At 30.8% G+C, this 18,591-nt stretch overlaps 1 protein-coding gene across 1 annotated transcript in view; it reads right to left on the reverse strand.

Annotated features, from left to right (window-relative positions):
• The window catches only part of LOC123302251 (lachesin-like), a 582,311-nt gene that overhangs the window by 195,162 nt on the left and 368,558 nt on the right, over window positions 1-18,591 (reverse strand). The window contains exon 2 of the mRNA XM_044885108.1: window positions 15,515-15,621. Within this exon, the coding sequence (XP_044741043.1) occupies window positions 15,515-15,621 (107 nt within the window). The remainder of the gene's footprint in view (window positions 1-15,514; window positions 15,622-18,591) is intronic.

The following is an 18,591-nucleotide window of genomic DNA, read 5'->3' on the forward strand; positions in this document are numbered from 1 at the left end:
AATGCGAATACTAAAGTAGATTCAATCGAAAATATCAACTCAATAGTAGAAAGTATTTTTATACCATGCATATGACATATACCAAGGTATACTAAGTTTAGTCCCAAGTATGTAACGCTTGAGAATGATGGTATGAACAAAATTTTGGTATAGGTGTTCATAAAATCACCTCATTAATCCATTTTCGGTTGTCTATCTGTCTGCCTGTCTGTCGTCTGTCTGTCTGTCCGTCTGTCATCACCATTACTCAAAAACAAAAAGAGATATCAAGCTGAAATTTTTAAAGCGTGTTGAGGACGTAAAAAATTAGGTCGAGTTCGTAAATGAGCAACGTAGGTCAATTGAGTCTTGGGTCTGTAGGAACCATCTTGTAAACCGTTAGAGATAGAACAAAAGGTTAAATGTAAAAAATGATAATAAAAAATAAACAACTTTTGTTTGAAACATTTTTTTGTAAACATCATTGTTTATCCGTGAGATATGTGTGTGACATGTATGTATGTGTAAAGTGACAGAGTAATCAACACTGTCTATACATGGTATTTCAACAATTAACTCATTCAATTGTTTGTTTTCAATTGTTAAGTTTAGTTTTTAACCCTCACTTCTAATACATATCATAGACATATAAGAATAGGCTGAAGAAGTTGGCGGGATCGGCCCAGACTCGATAAAAAAGAGAACGATGCTCTGTCGTACGTTTTGTTGCTTTTTTGTCTTTATCAGTCTTTGACATGTGCTTACTGTAACTGGACAAGTGAGCCAGTAAGTCACGCTCAAAAAAGAGAAAAAAATGTATGTCAGACCATCGTTCTCGTTTTACCGAGTCTGAAATCCCACTTACACTATCATTTATTATTAACGTGGTCTATTTTTATATGTCTATGGTTATAACACAATAAAAAATGATAGTTGCCCGAGAAGCGGATAATTCACAGCTAGTATTACTATAAATAAGATTATTCAATTTTTCACCCCCAAAAAAAGCCATCAAGAATATATTTAAGGAATTTATCAACTTAATTAACGGTCAAGGTATATACGGGGACATTTCCCAATTTTTTCGTTGTTGTTCAATTGACTACAATCAAAAACAGAAACATGATATTCGTTTTAATAAAGTTCGTGAGATGTTTACTGATCTACCGCGAATGCAAGTGGGTATGTTCGTAAAATGCAACTATAAATAAAACAGTTTATATTCAACACACGAATTCCATTGTGAATCCCTTTACAATAATAACAACTACCGCCCCCCCCCCTTCATCCCTACCATTTCTGTCTCTCTTTTCATTGACTTTCAAACTTAATGAAGTATTTTGATTGTGTATGAATGTGTAAAAGAGACGGGATAATTAGTTAAGATATGAGATATGTTAATATAAAATTTTCATATTTATTATTTACATATCTAATACAGAGATTCCAAGAATGCAAAAAAATAAACAAGGTATGAGTTGAATTTGGCATTAAGAAAACACTTTCTGAGTAAGCAAATTATTTTATTTATACGGTCAAATTCGGTTATAGCGGCGAATCGGTTATTACGACCAATTGATAAAGTACAAACTGAATTCAAATAACACAATACAATTGTGTGAAAAAATATTAATAAAAAATTCTCAATTCACAGGGTATCTCAAAAATACAAATTTAAACAAAAAACAAGTGACAACAAACCATTGACTGAGTTCACTGTGGAAATACCATGTAAGGACAGCGTTGATTACACTGTCACATTACACATGCATACATGTCACACATACATAACTGATATTCCCCTACAATACATACAATTTGTGCCTAATTTGCGCCCTCACGGGAGTAAACAGTGATGTTAACGAAAAAATGTTTCAAACAAAAGTTAGTTTAAACTTTTGCTCTATCTCCAACGGTTTACAAGATGGGTCCTACAGACCCAAGACCCAATTGACCTATGTTGCTCATTTACGAACTCGACCTCACTTTTTATGCCCTGAGTACGCTGTAAAAATTAGGTGATTTTATAAACACCTATACCAAAATTTTGTTCATAGCATCAAAATTTTTAAGCGTTACAAACTTGGGACTAAACTTAGTATACCTTGCATACTACATATATGCATGGTAGGTGTATCAAATATGGTGGGAGTGATGGAAAAATCAAATCATGCGTAACCTTAAAAATCCATTTTCATCTGATTTATACATTTAGTTCATATGCTTCTCAAGAAACCCTTTCATTTGATACCCATATAGTGGAAATGTATAAAAAGCACACTAGTCCATCATCTTGAGAAGTACGCCATTTTGGATTAAGTATGACGTCACTTAACAAGCCATACATTGTCATCCAAACTAAACGTGTATGCAAAACATCGTAGTTAAAATTCAGTTGCAACATTTAATCCAATCATACTTGCGTGCAAACATTGGAAGTTAAATAAAACCTTATATAATATCGTTTATAACAAATCGAATAAAAATACATGTTGGTTATAGCGACTAAATATCAAGATTAAGTTGTGAGACATAATTAAGTACCGCCCGATGCTTAAAACACCAGAAGTCAATAGGCTACTCTTCTTTTAAAGAAATAAAGAAGCAAAATACAAAGTCTGGTAGATGATTGGAAATATTTGACGACAAGAACGATTTCGTTACGTACTTCGTTAATTTTTTTGATAATAGCAGCCTTAGGTGTAAACTGTCTTAGTAGCATAATCAATAACAAAATGTTGAAAGATGCCGCAAATATTGTTAGTTGAAAGTTTTTATTCAATATAAAATAGAATAAAAAACAAGTAAAAACAAACAATTGACTGAGTTAATTGTTAAAATACCCGATATAGACAGTGTTGAATTTCAGTTCTTGTATTATTTTTATAAATAATATAGTTTTAAAAGAAAGATACGTTGGATAAAATGACGGTCATTGTTTCTCGAAAAATTTTTTTTGGTGTCCATATGCTTTGAAAGGAATTTTTAAACAAAAACAGTAAATTGTTATGTTCCCCGAAAATTTAATATGAAATTGGATTCAATAGACTCACTGTATGATGCTCCCTACAAATTTTCAATTTTTTAAATTTTATATAACATTTTTTTGTATTTTTTGCTGTGTCTATTACGGTTTACAAGATGAGGCGTGCGGACTTAGGACGCAGTTGACCTATGTTGCTCATTTACGAACTCTCAGTCATTTTATAGCCCTGAGAACGCTTTCTAAATTTCAGCTCGATATCTCCTTTTGTTTTTGAGTTATCGGACAATATTTCTTCATATTTTTAGCATGAATATTTCTAAGCGTTAAAAACTTGGAACTTAAATTAGTATACTCTGATATATTTTATATATAGGGTATAAAAAGAATGTTGAGACACGTCATTGAGACTCTTCTTGCAGCAAACGTTCATTTATCAAAATGACATTTCAGTCAGCCTACCTCGAACATACATGAATATAGCAAACATACATTCTAACTAATATTCTTTCGAAGTCTACTGTTCTTACTATCTTCCGTATATCGTTTTAATATTCGAGCGTGTCTGTTATACTAGCCAAACCATACTTATAGTCAACATCTGCTGGGCTCATAAAACACAGGTCCTTAGATCGAAACTATGTTCTGCTAACAGAATTTGTAGAAAAAAATTATGAAGGTGAAAAGCGTTTATAACTAGACCCAATCACTAGAGGCATTGAAACTCGTTTACTCTTTTGCCAAACACTGCCAGTAATGAAAGCCTTCTCCTCTATTTTATACTCTTTGTATTTGGCCAAAATTATTGATTGATGTGAGGGCACCCGAATGTTATCATTTATTGAGTCAATAATATTAGCTGAGTAATCTAAAACTTATTCTGGTTGGGCTAGAATATCGGATTCCAAACAATATAGTGATTCTTATATACATAATTTTTTTATTATATTATGTATCAATATTTTAATTAATAAACTTTCCAATAACTAATTATTATTACTGATAATTAACGATTATTATTTTTTTGCCCTGTTGGAAAAATGAAACTATCGAAAGTTTAAAAGGTTATTCGAACAAGAGAACATGATTGATGAAACTGTTTCTTAAAACAATACTTAACTAATTACAATTTCCCCCCTCAATTTTTCACATACAAACACAATAAAAAGAAAGGGAACGAAGAGAAAAAAGATATTATATAACAAATGAATATACTGAACAATTTTCGATCCTATTTTCATTTAGAATACTTAGGAAGGTGTATCGTTTTAGCTTTGACTGCGCCCGTATCCTCGAAAATAATGGGAATTAAAACAACATAACATCCGAGAAGAAAATATTTTGGGTCGAGGCATTTCATCCATGTTTGGCCTATTCGCAGCTAAATCAATACTGGGTAAGGCTTGGTTTTCGTTATCATATGCAGTTAAGGAGATATGCAAGGATTGGATAATACTAGGGATTTCAATAAAAATTTATAAATACATTTTTTGACTAACAAAGTTTTCGAAAATCACAAAAAATTACTAGGTCATCGGGCTTTTTATAATTATTTATTTTATCGTTCAAATATAGCTGAAAAAATGATGAATCAATAGGTTATCCTTTTCAATTGGATATTTCTATATCAGAAAATCTAGAGAGTGTGATAAAAAGCTATCTAAAATATTTAGATAATCTTGTAGTTTATAATAATACCATCAAAATATAAGGTTGTTGATGATATAAAAACAAAATTTTAATTTAATTATGAGTTCATCGAAAATCTTTCATTTGATGAACAGAGACGACTTTAGTTAGAGTATTGATGATTGAAGAGCGATATCTATATTATCAAATTTATAAGCATCCCTTGCACACAACATTTTATATATTTTTGTAGTAGCGTGGCATTGTAAAGACAAAAATAACTCATTACTTTACCAAACAAAAGTTGGTTATTTTTTTTATAAGGAATATTTTTTATATTTAAACTTTTGTTCTTTCTCTACAAATTACAAGAGGGGTCTTACGGACTCAAGACCCAATTGACCTATGTTGCTCATTTACGAACTCGACCTGACATTTTACATCTTGAGAACGCTGAAAAAATTTCAGCTTGATATCTTTTTTCGTTTTTGAGTTATCGAGTTGACAGACGGACGGACAAGCGAAAATGGACTAATTAGGTAATTTTATGAACACCTATACCAAAATTTTGTTCGTAGCATCAATATTTTTAAGCGTTACAAACTTTGGAATAAACTTAGTATACCTTGCATATTACATATATGCAGGGTATAAATATCATTCTATTGTGTGGTATAGAGTTATCACTTTACGGAATTAGATAACACGATAATTAATCTTAAACGAAAATAAATTTTAAAAAAAATAAATCGAAAGAACTTTGGTAAAAAGGATAAATTTGATGAAAGAATGTTTGAATTTGTTCATTTTTATTATGAAAATAGATACGACCTCTTCGTTTGTCAATATAAATGACATTCATTTGGTAAAGCCTCATTTATACTATAGCTAGTATTTTTTGTTGTTGTTAAAAATGAGCATCCACTGTTCGATAGTTCTATGGAAAGTAGAAGTAAGTGGGACAACCTTAAATAGGGGTCAAAGTTAATAAGTGTCAAGCTGAATAAAGATAATAACAGTTCTAAAATGGCTCAGAATGGCGCTTGTGTAGTAAACGGTGTTTGATATGAACTTGAACTATCTTTCTTTTACAAATTGTATAGATCTTTGTCTTACTCTTATTATTTTTTTAAACTTACATTTTTGCTACAGCAGCGCTATCCTTTTACTGCTTTTCAATGAAGATTTTGTATACAGAAATGATTCTTCTTACATCTACCCTCCATAGATAGTTTCAATATTTGAAAAAATTTCTTTTAAATTTAGATAAACAAAGTTTTTAATATTTCTCAAAATGAATCGACCATATATCGACTCGTTTCGTTCATCGGAAACATAATACTTGAACTTGGCTACTTAAAAATTAAAGCATAACAATATTTTCTTTAGGGCAGTGATGGGCTTAGAAGGTTTTGCGTGGTCAGGGTCGAAAAAGAAAAAATTAGCATTTTGTTTGCTGATTCGCCATCACGATGGATTTGACCTCAGCACCTAGAGTAGTGAGAATTGATTTTGTTCATGATTTTAGTGTTCATAGGACTTTTCAGCTTATTTTGTTGATATCACGATTAAAAGTCAGTAGTAAAACTTTTATATTCGTTCTATTTAAGTCACGATCGTGCAGAATTTTCATGTTTGTTCGTTTTGTTTGAGTCATGAATGTGTAAAATTTGTATGTCTGTAAGTGTTGATAGATACCTAAGGATTAATGCCAAAACAAACTGACTGATAGTTTTGTGAAAAATTATGGACAAAATGTGCAAATGTCTGATATATTTATATAACTTCATACTTATATTTTTGATGTAGTTGAAATAAATTAAATATGCCGAAATTGGACTCATTTAAATTTCCCGCTTCTCACTGCAACCCCCTCCCTCCACAACTCCACTTTCATAATGTGCCGGGCCAGAGACCTGACCAAGTTGGCAACCCTATCTGGAACCAAGAACATATTTTCTCGCAACAAGGTTTTCCAGTGTAAAATCTGCTTTATATCAATTACATTACTGAATAATAATATGATAGATACTTTTTCGAGATCGAATAAATATATATTGAACATCTGGACTCTGATATCACCCCTTTATGGCTCTTTTCATGATAGCACGGAGTGTTCACGGTAAACTTATTTAATTTATATCAATCGTTCACTGGTTCAGTCAGAGCATAGCTACTTAATTATTTTAAACATTTTATTGGTGAAAATATATACTATACACAATCGATTTTACTTGAAAACGTGACTCATTTTCAATTTTTCCAATTTAAAAACACTCATATTACTTTTATCTAACTATTTTTGAATACACAAGCTGAAAAGTCAATTTAGAAAGCAATGTCTTCATTAGAAAAGTTTCTTTGTAAAAAAACACTATAAAATTGTTGGAATCGAATTTTAGTGAGTATAGAGAAAAAATTGATTAAAAATTACATTGAAAAACCAGACGTTAAGTTTTAAGGTCTTAGTTTTACGATTTGTTTAATGTAAAATGGCCGTCGTAGTAAACCCAATTTATTACAGAATGAAATAAAATTTTGTGTAATAGATGTTCAGAATAATCGCTCCCATGAAAATTGCTAAATTTCAAATTGTTTACCCATCAATTAAAAAAGAGATTAGTTATCAAAGTTGAAACTTTTTCATGAGCTTTTAAGTAAAAGTTGGCTAAAACTGATATATTTTAAATCGAAAATGCATAACAGTGTTTGTTAAATAAATTAATGTTCAATTCAGAGATTTTCCAGCGTGCTAGGATAGCTTCAAACAAATAAATATACCGACGAATTTATTTACAAGCTTTTATTTAGTTTCACCTGCCCCGTTGTCTGTCTATAATCAAATCTTGCAAGTCAAATTTGATCCACTTCCCGGTTTGCGATTGAGCTGAAATTTTGTATGCACATTTAGTTTGGATGACTATTCCTGATAAGATTGTGGCGTCCTGATTTCCCATCGCTTGCACCATATTTGATACATACACATTTTTTTAATCTTTACTGTACTAAAAAGTAGAAAAAAATTTTATCGCTGATTCACTCATACCCGAATATTTGTAAAAGCTTGAGGCGCTTAATATAAAGAATGAATCGAAAAATAATTAGGCATGTGGAGTAGATGGTGCCTTCCGATTTTGATATTTTAAATTGAGCGCCTTAAGCTTTTAGAAATAGTGGGGTATGCTATAACAACGAGGTTGGGGTCTAAAATAATAGAAAGTTTGCTTATGTATAGGGTTTCCATCTCTAAGTTCCGAGAAGTCGGGAGATTTAGTGAAATTTATTTGGTTATAAACTGTTCGATATTTTTTATGTTTAGTGTATCCAGTTTTTTCATAATTAAATATTTAAATATATATTCTTCAAGTAATTTAAAATAAAAGCTGCTCAAAATTGTCCAAGTTATCTAAATATGAAACAAACTAACTTAACCCGTGTGGAATTTCGCTTAGTTACCGTAACCCGTGGTTACCCTGTACCGGTGGCTAAAAACGACAAACAACAAATTTCGTAGAAAGTGGAGAAAAAAATCAAAAGTTCTTAAATTAATATTAGGAGAACATGTATAAAAAGTAGTAATTATATGTCTGGAGTATTAGGAGAACATCTGTAAATACTAACATGTTTTCCTAATAAATTTATTACTTAAATTTATGATATTTTTTCGTTTAAATTATTTGTCTAGCGTGTTTTTTCCAAAGCGGTACATTTTTAGACCGTGGAAATGAGGGGTTAATCATGGAATTTGATAAAGAAATAAGGAAGATAAAGAAGAACAGAAAATAATTTACATATATAAAATAATCAAAAAATATTTTTTTACTGAGCTCGAGAGAATTTATGTTGACATCGGAAGTCGGGAAATACTACTAGATTTTGGGCCCCCGATCGAATCTTGGATGATGGCTACCCTACTTTAGTAATACTTGAACGCCCCTTAAAATATAACATAAAGGAATACCCAATAAACACTATATATATATTTACTGACCAAAAGTGAGTAATATATATGAGTTCGAACATTAGTTATTTATGGGAAACATGAAGTTTTTTTTCTTCTATTTCTTGAATTTCTTGAATGACAACATAAAGCCGATTATCGAAATGGATAGCATTGTATATGTTATGTGTATTGAAAAGGAGGTTGGATATATTCAATGATGAGAATTGTATAATGCAACAAGTTAATTTATATGATACCTTTGTAAAGTGATACCCTTCTTTTTTTGTGTTATATATGTCACCGGAATAATGTTAGAATCGTTAGTTTATAATAAATCTAGTCATACTGTAAATTGACAATAGTGCATCAACATTAGATTTCGAGGAAAGTGCTATACCACTAGTTCGATTGACATTTAGGCATATAAATATCACGAGTATGACAGAATACCTGCGTTAAGCAATGTACCTAAGTGAGAGGTATTATATACATGTGTTGATCCCCATTCTCTGCAGGTACACAACAGATGAACAGTTGTATAGCTTAAAAGACATCGAAGCTACGATACAAGTCAATTTTGCAATTTCATGTGACATCTATAATACCTCTTACTTAGATGCATTGCTTAACACATATACTCTGTCATACTCTGTGATATTTATATGCAAAAATGTTAATCGAACTAGCCGTATAAGGATGTTTTAGGTTAAAATGATCTATCGTTGTTGTAAGTGAACCATTAAAGCCATCTAGTAGATTTATCGATTGATGTCTTCCAAGCTATGTAATTAATCGTTCAACAAAGACTAATGGCGATGTGTAAGATATTTGGAGTTTTGTAGCAAAAATATTAATTCTACTGCTTTTGAAATATGATAAATTTCATCGTTGAATTTCTTTTTATACAATGTATATATGAAAAATATATATAAAGGTATACTAAGTTTAGTCCCAAGCTTGTAACGCTTAGAAATATTGATGAAATAAATCACTTAATTAGTCCATTTCTGGTTGTTCATCAAGCTGAAATTTTTGTAACATGGTCAGGACGTTAAAAGTAAGGTTGAACTCGGCAATGCGCACCATAGGTGGTCAATTGGGTCTTTGGTTCGTAGGATTCATCTTGTAAACCGTTAAAGATAGAACAAGAGTTTAAATTTAAAAAATATTCCTTATAAATTAAACAACTTGTGTTTGAAACTTTTTTTTTAAACATCACTTCTTATCCGTGAGGTCGTAAATTAGGACAAAACTTTGGTGCCCATTTTCTCCAAGACTATAAAAGATAGAGAGTTCACAATTTGTAGGTATCTTCAGCTTCTAGTCTTGTGAAGCATGTTTGAAAAAAACTTCCAGTAAATACTTTCGAAAAATTTGAATACCAAATAAATGGCTCTTAATAAAATAAACTCTTCTAATTTATAAAAAAATAATCCAAGCACTGATATTCAACACTTTCTATACAGGGTATTTCAACAATTAACCCAGTCCTTTGTGTTTTTTTCACTTGTTTTGGGTTAGTTTTCGTCAGTTGGTTGTTTTACTCTTGGCTTCTGTTCAATTTTAATAATTTCATAATACATTTTGATAGGCGTAAATTGAATTTTAATGTTTGTTCACAATCAATCGTAAGTTTATAATTTTACTAGATTTATTATAAACTAACGATTCTTACGAAATTCGGTGACAAATATACATACACAGAGTGGCCTACTAAAATGTTTTCAATGAAACTGAGATGAAACTGCATGGCTCACAATTGAGGTGCTGGATGAAATGAGAGTTCACAAAGTTTATTTACGCTTATAAAGATAAAAAAGATATTTCAAACCAATTTTTGTTCTTCAAGGCTATCTAATCAATAAGGACGTTCATGTTCCAAAAATAGAAGTATATAAAAACAGAATTTAAATAGAAAAATTGAAAATTTTGTGAAATTCTAAAAATTTAAATAATTTTAATTATTGTAGATATTATAGGCTGGTATTAATTTTCTTTAATTAATATTAGCTCGAAAAGTAATATCTTTCCATAAAAAACATTAATGCTAATCAAAAGACTTCAAAGTTTAAATTTTGGATACAAGATTTAGTAAACAAACATAAACAATAGATAAAAAAAGTGTCTACATTTGTTTTTTTCGGACACTCTGTATATATATAGAATTTCTATGTTCTGTCTCCCACATGATATGTTATATTGCAGATCAGACAAAGATAGTTAGCTATATTTATATATGTTTTATAAAACCAGAGAACAAACAAACTGTTTGGTTTGCTGAACTTTATATACTACCTAGAATAAAATTTATATACACTTTTATTTCGAATACTTTTTTAAAAACAACTTTCTATAGTTGTTGCTTCTTTATTGTTTATTTGCTGCACTATGCAGCTTTGCGGTAATCATTTAAGGTATTTCTAACAATATGAGATAAAAGTAGTTTTCCAAGAAATTATGCAAAAGAATAGTTTCCAACGACATAAGGTTTAAAAAAAATTGTACAGCCATTGGCCGTCTATACTAGTTGCTACAAATTTTTCAAGTTGTGCATACTTAACACGTAACGGATAGGAATCCATTCTATTTAGACATTTTAAAACATTTTTAGTTCGCGTTTTACTTACAGAAAGTAACTTTACAAACAAAACTGTAAATAAGCAAATTAGGGTTGCTTTGAGCTTAAATAGGATGTAATTATTTGTTTAGTTTACGAAAAAACCATAAACAAAGATTACTTATAGACGAATATTTAGTGCAATCCCGAATTGAATTGTATATCTTATTGAACTGTGATTCGATAAAGTTATTTACTTTTTATTAATATTATATTAATTTATTTTGTTAATTATCTCGCAAAGTAGGCCTCAGATCCAAAATTAGCAAATAACTTTTTCCTTCATCTTTATGAACTTATTCTGTAGGTCCACGTTCTGCAGTCAATAACAAATCACCCTGTATATTTCATATATACAGGGTATTAAAAGTATTTGACAAACCCTGCACACTGCACACATAACGTAATGTTTAGCTTTATAAACTGATACGAGTTGTTTCAGTTTAATTAAAGCTAAGTGCTTTTTGTATGATAATATATTTTTGAAACGCTGTTCATTCATTATATGCAATAGTGAAAATTGAATTTATAATTTAGTTGTGTAAAATAACGGCTCTCTGGATAGTCGTATTGTAATAACGAGATGTTCAGGATGTATTTCTTGTGCTCCTGCTTCCGGAATATACATGAAGTTACAACATGAGAAGAACATACTAAGTCACACAGCCATTGAACTGACATATTTTCAATTAAAGATTTTAAACCTTCTAAAAATGCACTTATGGGAAACAAATCCATAACATTATGGGAAACAAAAAAACTAATTAAAATATTTATCCACGCTGTAAGAAATGCATAGCGTTTATTACATTGCTGGTATGGTATAGGGACAGATATTCAAAAAATATTTGATAAAATTCTATATAATATTAAAGTAAGATCCATAACTCGTGAAATTTTGGCGCGAAATGGTGCGAAATAGAATCGAAAGCTAAATAATTAAGCAAACTGTTCAGTTTTCAATATTTTGAAAATTAATAGGGATATCGAAAAATTATATTCTTACTTTTCGTCTTAATTAGTCGAGTACAACCGGTTTTTTATTTATTTCAATAATTTATTAAGGTTTTGACTTTAATTTAAATCGTTTTTTTAGTTAATTTCCACTAACTAGTTTTGGAGCAAATCTATGAAAACATATCATCCATCTACCGTTTTTCCATCAGACCAATGTGAAATACGCTTACGTTTGAAGTCAATTAGTTGTTTAAATAATCGGGCAACCCCGCCTAATATTTTCAGAATTTATTTAGACTTATTCCAACTTCATATTAAAAATAAATTAAGCCTTTTTTCCAAAGTTGCACTGGTTATTATTTTAAGGGCTCAATAAAATGCTTAAATATGAAATTTTCACTTTTCCAAAATTTGTTAATAATCCTCTAACAAAATCCTAACGAGTAGTTACAGATAACTTTATTGCAAGACCTATCTGACTTAGGATATTAAAATTATACATGGCTACGCTTGTTTGCGCCTAAAGGTTTCCATCGTAGCATTCTAACTACCCCTGCACTGTAAAATTTTTAGTTATAAAAACATATAAATGTGACGTAACATGTTCTTTCGCTGTACCCTTCACCTATAAGCTATAAAATAAATATGTACCGATGTCACTACATAACAATTTAGCTATAAACATTTATAGCGTCTCGATTTAACTACTGCTTTTACATACTTAATCAAACTTGTTCCAAGTTACATTTTTACTTGATTTCTATTTAGAATCCTTTAAAAGGATCATACTGGGATTTTTAGGACACAAAACAAAGTAAGGTATCATTCATCGTGTAGAAACTTAAGAGGATATTTTATAGACATAACTGGTCCAATCGATAATTTATCCCGATTTTTGAATTTTTTGTTATCAAAATTTTAAGTTTTATCGAAATCTGATATAAAAATAATTTTTTCGACAGATTAACCCACCAGTACTCGCGTTATGAGCATTTTGCTCACTCTCGATTTAAAAAACATAAATAACTTTTATTTTTTATCCGTATAATTTTATCTATTTTCGAATGAAAATATGAAAAATATGAATTTTCATATTTTTCAACCTATCTACAGTTTTTTTTAATATATTATAGTCCTTCAGAAATTGTGAGAACTTCTCTCATCACGAGAGAAAGCTGTAAAAAATTAGCTTCGGAAATTTGCAGACTTGTTCGTGTACTTTCGTTTGTTTAATATAAGTCGTTTTCTGCTCTAATATTTTCACTTTCAAACATCATTCAATAATCATGTAATCAAACTACTTTTACTTAGCTAGAGCATTAAAAAATAAAGTTATATAAAATCATGTAGAGGTTATGATTTACAAAGTAACAGAATATTTATATCGCAAAATATTTGACGAACGTGTAAAGCCGGTGAGCAAATCTCTCATCACGTGACTAAAGAATACCGTGCGATTGAACGCTGGCAGGTTGAGGTGTTATTTTCACCCGAAAAATGCAAAAAGTCGGTACATTTCACGATAAGACGAATATTCTTTTGAAGTTGTGCGTTTTTCGAGATTTAAATAGAGATTTTAAGCGATATCTTAAAAATCACTCGCCTCCTCATCAAATAAATGGGGATTTTTTATTTTAGGATCAAAATTATTTGAAATTCAATAAATAAACAGTAATTACACAAAGGTATTTCAAGCGAGCATGACTCATAAAATGATTGAAGTAAATTTTTGCATTTTTGTTATTAAAAAATGGAATTTTGAGAGTAAGAAATCATAAATTTACTTAACGAAAACAACATAATACATGGAAGTAATGTGACGATATGAATATATATAAAAATGATTTAAAATTATTTAAAGTTAAACATACACAAAAATAATCTAATAAAAATTTCGACATGATTCTTTTTTTTTTTTTTGCTGGCAAATATCTTATCTCTCATAGGTAAAATTTAAAAATGTTCATAATTTTAATCTATGCAAAAGAGTTTTACGAACTTTTCCCATTTGTGAGTGTAAAACAAACAACTTGAATGAGTGGGTTATATTATTACGTTATGGTGAAAAGTTTTATCCACAACGAATGTGGAATGAAATATATGACCTGAGAGATTTTTTTATTTTTTTTTTAAATAATTCCTTGAATTATAATGTTTATTTTAATATTTAAAATGATTTTTCTTGCGTTTTATTAATATTACGCGATGGAAAATCCGTTGAAAAAAAGAAAGTCTTCCATTAAGGGCGATACTTTTCCAAATTTGATTAAAAAAAACAGTTCAACGTATCCTGATAGCCCTATTGGCTCAGTTGCTTAAAGTGTAACCAATTCCATCCGCGGTATGCTTTGGGAAGCGGGTTCGATTGCCGCCGTCGCAACAAAATTAATTTAATAAATAGTTTTGATGGGCTGGTGTAGTGCATGGTATATGCATAAAGGAGGTGCACTCAGCCTCTGAAATTGAGGAGCTGATAAATGAAGTTATCAGCGGAAAGGTGGTAAAACACATATATGGTATCACAATGGACTCTATAGCCTAAGTGTGTCCTTGGACAGCCAATATAACCTAATCTAACCTAACCTATCACTGAACTATTGAACGTCCTTATTAAATAAGCTGGCGGAACAAATGAATGTAAACCTAAAATAAGTACCGCCACACAGGGATATTCCAGGGAATTGTATCGATAGGAATCCAAGAGTTTCACTTGCGAACTGCTAGCTACTCTTTAATGAGGTTTCCTTAAGAAAGGTTAATTTTTAGATGGAGGGTTGAAAACACTTGTGTTACTACAGAACAGAAATGGCTTAAGTACAATCGAAGTTGTTCCGAAGATCTTATATTGCTTCAGAGGTCCTCTATAAGTAAAGTCATTGGGGATATTACAGGACACTGGTTTGGCAGCAGTCACGCTGTATGATTGGGCTTATCAGTACAGTGGAGAGAAGGAGCAAACGTTTCATCTTCTCTATCACTGTGCAGAGTGTCAGTCTTTCTTTGACGATTTCTCCTACATGAAATTCATTGACGTCAAAGCACTCTTTTTGTTCTGAAACAGCTTCAAATAGTTCGTGGAGTAGTGTCCGGGGATGGGCAACTCTCTTATTGATATCAAAACAGCCCCTATGGACTAGGTGTGTCCCACCTCAGGACAGTCATTCTAACCTTATCTGACAAAGAAAATTATGTAATGTGAAAGTTTTCTGTATGAGTTGGGAAAATTTCCTAAATAAGAAGATTGTAAAGGAAAAATTATTCATAAAATGTGTGTTTGATGAACAAAGTTTGACAACAGTTCTCAGCGAAAAATGTTTTGCATGTAAAATGTCAACTTTCTAGGTAGGACATTGTAAATCGGACATAGCACATTCGAAGATGATATAAATTTTATGAGAATACTTACTTTATACGAGCCTAAATTCTCCACCACACACGGCAAATTCGCATCACGTCCCAGTGCCACTGTCACGTTAGGAATTGGTTCAGCAAATCGTGGATCATCTGTCATCACTGAAAAAAAACAAAAACAAAGTATTATTTAACGAACCAATTAACGTTCAGGGAAGAAGGTTTTTATTTACGTCTCCTGAGAAAATATTTTACAATACAAATTGGACCAAATCGAGAGCCTATAACTGGAAAGAAGGTTTATTTTACGAATTCCTGTTCCGGGGATTTTCAAGGATATCTGAGAAACTATTCGAATAATTGTCAAATGAATAAGTTTTTGGGTCAAAATTACGTTATAAAACGAGTTTTATCAAATTCTAAAACAAAAAGTTTTTTTGATTATTTTCGATTTTCTTTTCAAGGGGTAAAAAATTGCAAAAAATCGATCAAAAAGTTGTACTTTTTATTCCGTTAAAATTGTCTACATTAAGTAATTTTTACCCAAAAAAATCAAAAATTCGGTTTATTTCTCTCAAGACGAGAGTAATTTCCAACTTCTTACTTATATCATCTTGAAAAATGGCTTATCTGCAAAAGAGTAAGCAATTACTGTTACAAACAAAGATATTGAAGTTTAAATAAATCAATAGCTTATGACAGTAGAAAACGGTATTTTTTAGGTGACAAAACCTAAATAAAATAATTCCAGAAAAATTAAATGAATTAGCAATAAAAATTAAAACTTGTTGCGATCAAGATCCTAGATCAAAGAATTTTTTTACAATTTCCAATTTTCTATTTCAATTTCTATTACAAATGCAAATTAAATCAACAAATCAAAAGATAATTTTAGGAAAATAATAAACTTCATTAAGAAACAGTGAAAACAATTAAAACCCTCTCTTACCCCTTACTTCTCAAACCTCTTCTCATTCAAGTCAAATGAAAACAAGATAATAATTTTATTAAAACAATACAGTTAAATAATAATTATTATCGAAAACTATATCATGTAACATAGAAATAACTATATATTGTATTCGAGTAACTATACACTCCGGAAGCTGGTCATGATAGAATTTGAAATTTAGTTCGAGATACGCAAGATAATTTCATCATATTTCAAACCAAAACAAGTGAAAACAAACAATTGACTGAGTTAATTGTTGAAATACCATGCATAAATAGTGTTGATCACATTGCACAGACATATACAATATATATAATACATACTTTACAATTTACGCCTAATTTGCGCCCTCGCGGGTAAACAATGATGTTTACGAAAAAATGTTTCAAACAAAAGTTATTTATTTTTTTATAAGGAGCATTTTTTAATCTTTTGTTCTATCTCTAACGGTTTACAAGATGGGTCCTACTGACCCATAGGTCAAGACCCAATTGACCTATGTTGCTCATTTACAAACTCGACCTCACTTTTTACGTCCAGAGTACGCTGTAAAAATTTCAGCTTGAGATCGTTTTTCGTTTTTGAGTTATCGTGCCCACAGACGGACGGGCGGACCTATACCAAAATTTTGTTGGTAGCATCAATATTTTTAAGCGTTACAAACTTGGGACTAAACTTAGTATACCTTGCATATTACATATATGCATGGTATAATGATTGCTTAATTCGTAGCGTTGCTTGGAGTTTTATTGTACGAAAAAGTAGAAAATAATTTTATCTATGAGTCACTCATGAACCACTGTTTGTAAAAGCTTGAGGCGCTCAGTTAAAAATATATAAAATGAATCGGAACGCGTGATTATTTTTACTCCACATGCCTAATTATTATTTGATTAATTCTTGATATTTAGCGCCTGAAGATTTTACAAATAGTCGGGTATGAGTGACTCACAGATTAAATTATTTTCTACTTTTTAGTACAATAAAAGCTTGTCCTTTAAAAAATATTTCCCATTGGTCGAAATAAAATTTTCGTTAAGTAAAGTTGAACTTCATCTCTTATGTTTGTATATCTCAATGGCTTCTCATAGATTTAATATTTAACCCTTTAGGGCAAAAAGCAAAATTTCCATATCTTGGTCAGGAATATGTCCTTCTTGTGTTAGGTGCTTCCCAAATATTTATTCTCCTGTTGTCTTCCTCCAGTATCTCCAATGTTGACCTTCATAAAGGGACCCCAGAAATTAATTCTCAAACTAAAAACTCTATTGTCAGTACCACCAGCTCTAAGAGTGATACATGTAATATGTATTTATATAGAATTCGAACAACTAGAACTAGACAAGACATCGAGTTGGTTTTAATTTATAATACAGAGAAGTTAATCACCAAAACATACATATAGAATGGAATGTTTAAACAAAATTGCACTAGAGGGGGCTAAACATCAATTTAGTAAATTGGTTCAGAGGGCGATATTTACAGAATGTATCAGTTAAACCTAAAATATCATACAGAAGGTCAAGGTCATAGCTGTAATTGCATATCACGAGATATCTCGGTAGACAAGTTCCTGGTGGATGTGAAAATCTACAGTGGAATTATACAAGAGAGCAAAAAAGAGCTTATTCTCTGTCTGTGTTTTTGGAAGTAACACAGAATTGCGGATTCTGAATTCTAGATATCTCGGAATAAGACCATATTTAGAGAGGCATACATTTGGTGGGGAGACGGACGTATTTATGGCACTGGAAAACAGTCATGGTCAGAATAAAATCGGATGCATTATACGTAATACTGCAGCGGCTAGTTCAAAAAGCTGACTGGCAGACAAAATACTGACCACTCTGACGTATTTCCTTTGACACCGCTCAGCACTTTCAATGAAAAAACTACCACACTTTCATCAGTCCTTCATTGGCGTCCTTTAGGAACTAAAGTCGGCTAACGTTACGGAGTAGAAGCTTCTTGTTGGACAACCTTTCTTTAGGTATCACAATTGGACGTATGCATCCATTCGTTGGCTATTAATTTGGTTATCCAAGGTCGACTCTAGTGATAAGATTTTCAATACAAAAACTCTCTTGAACACCCTGTACAAGACTACATTGTAATAGCTAGAGTAGTCTATATATTTTGAAACATTACTTATTTTCTGATGTTATTTTATTCATGATTAC

Source organism: Chrysoperla carnea, chromosome X (genome assembly GCF_905475395.1).
Source record: "Chrysoperla carnea chromosome X, inChrCarn1.1, whole genome shotgun sequence".
Taxonomy (NCBI): Eukaryota; Metazoa; Arthropoda; class Insecta; order Neuroptera; family Chrysopidae; genus Chrysoperla; species Chrysoperla carnea.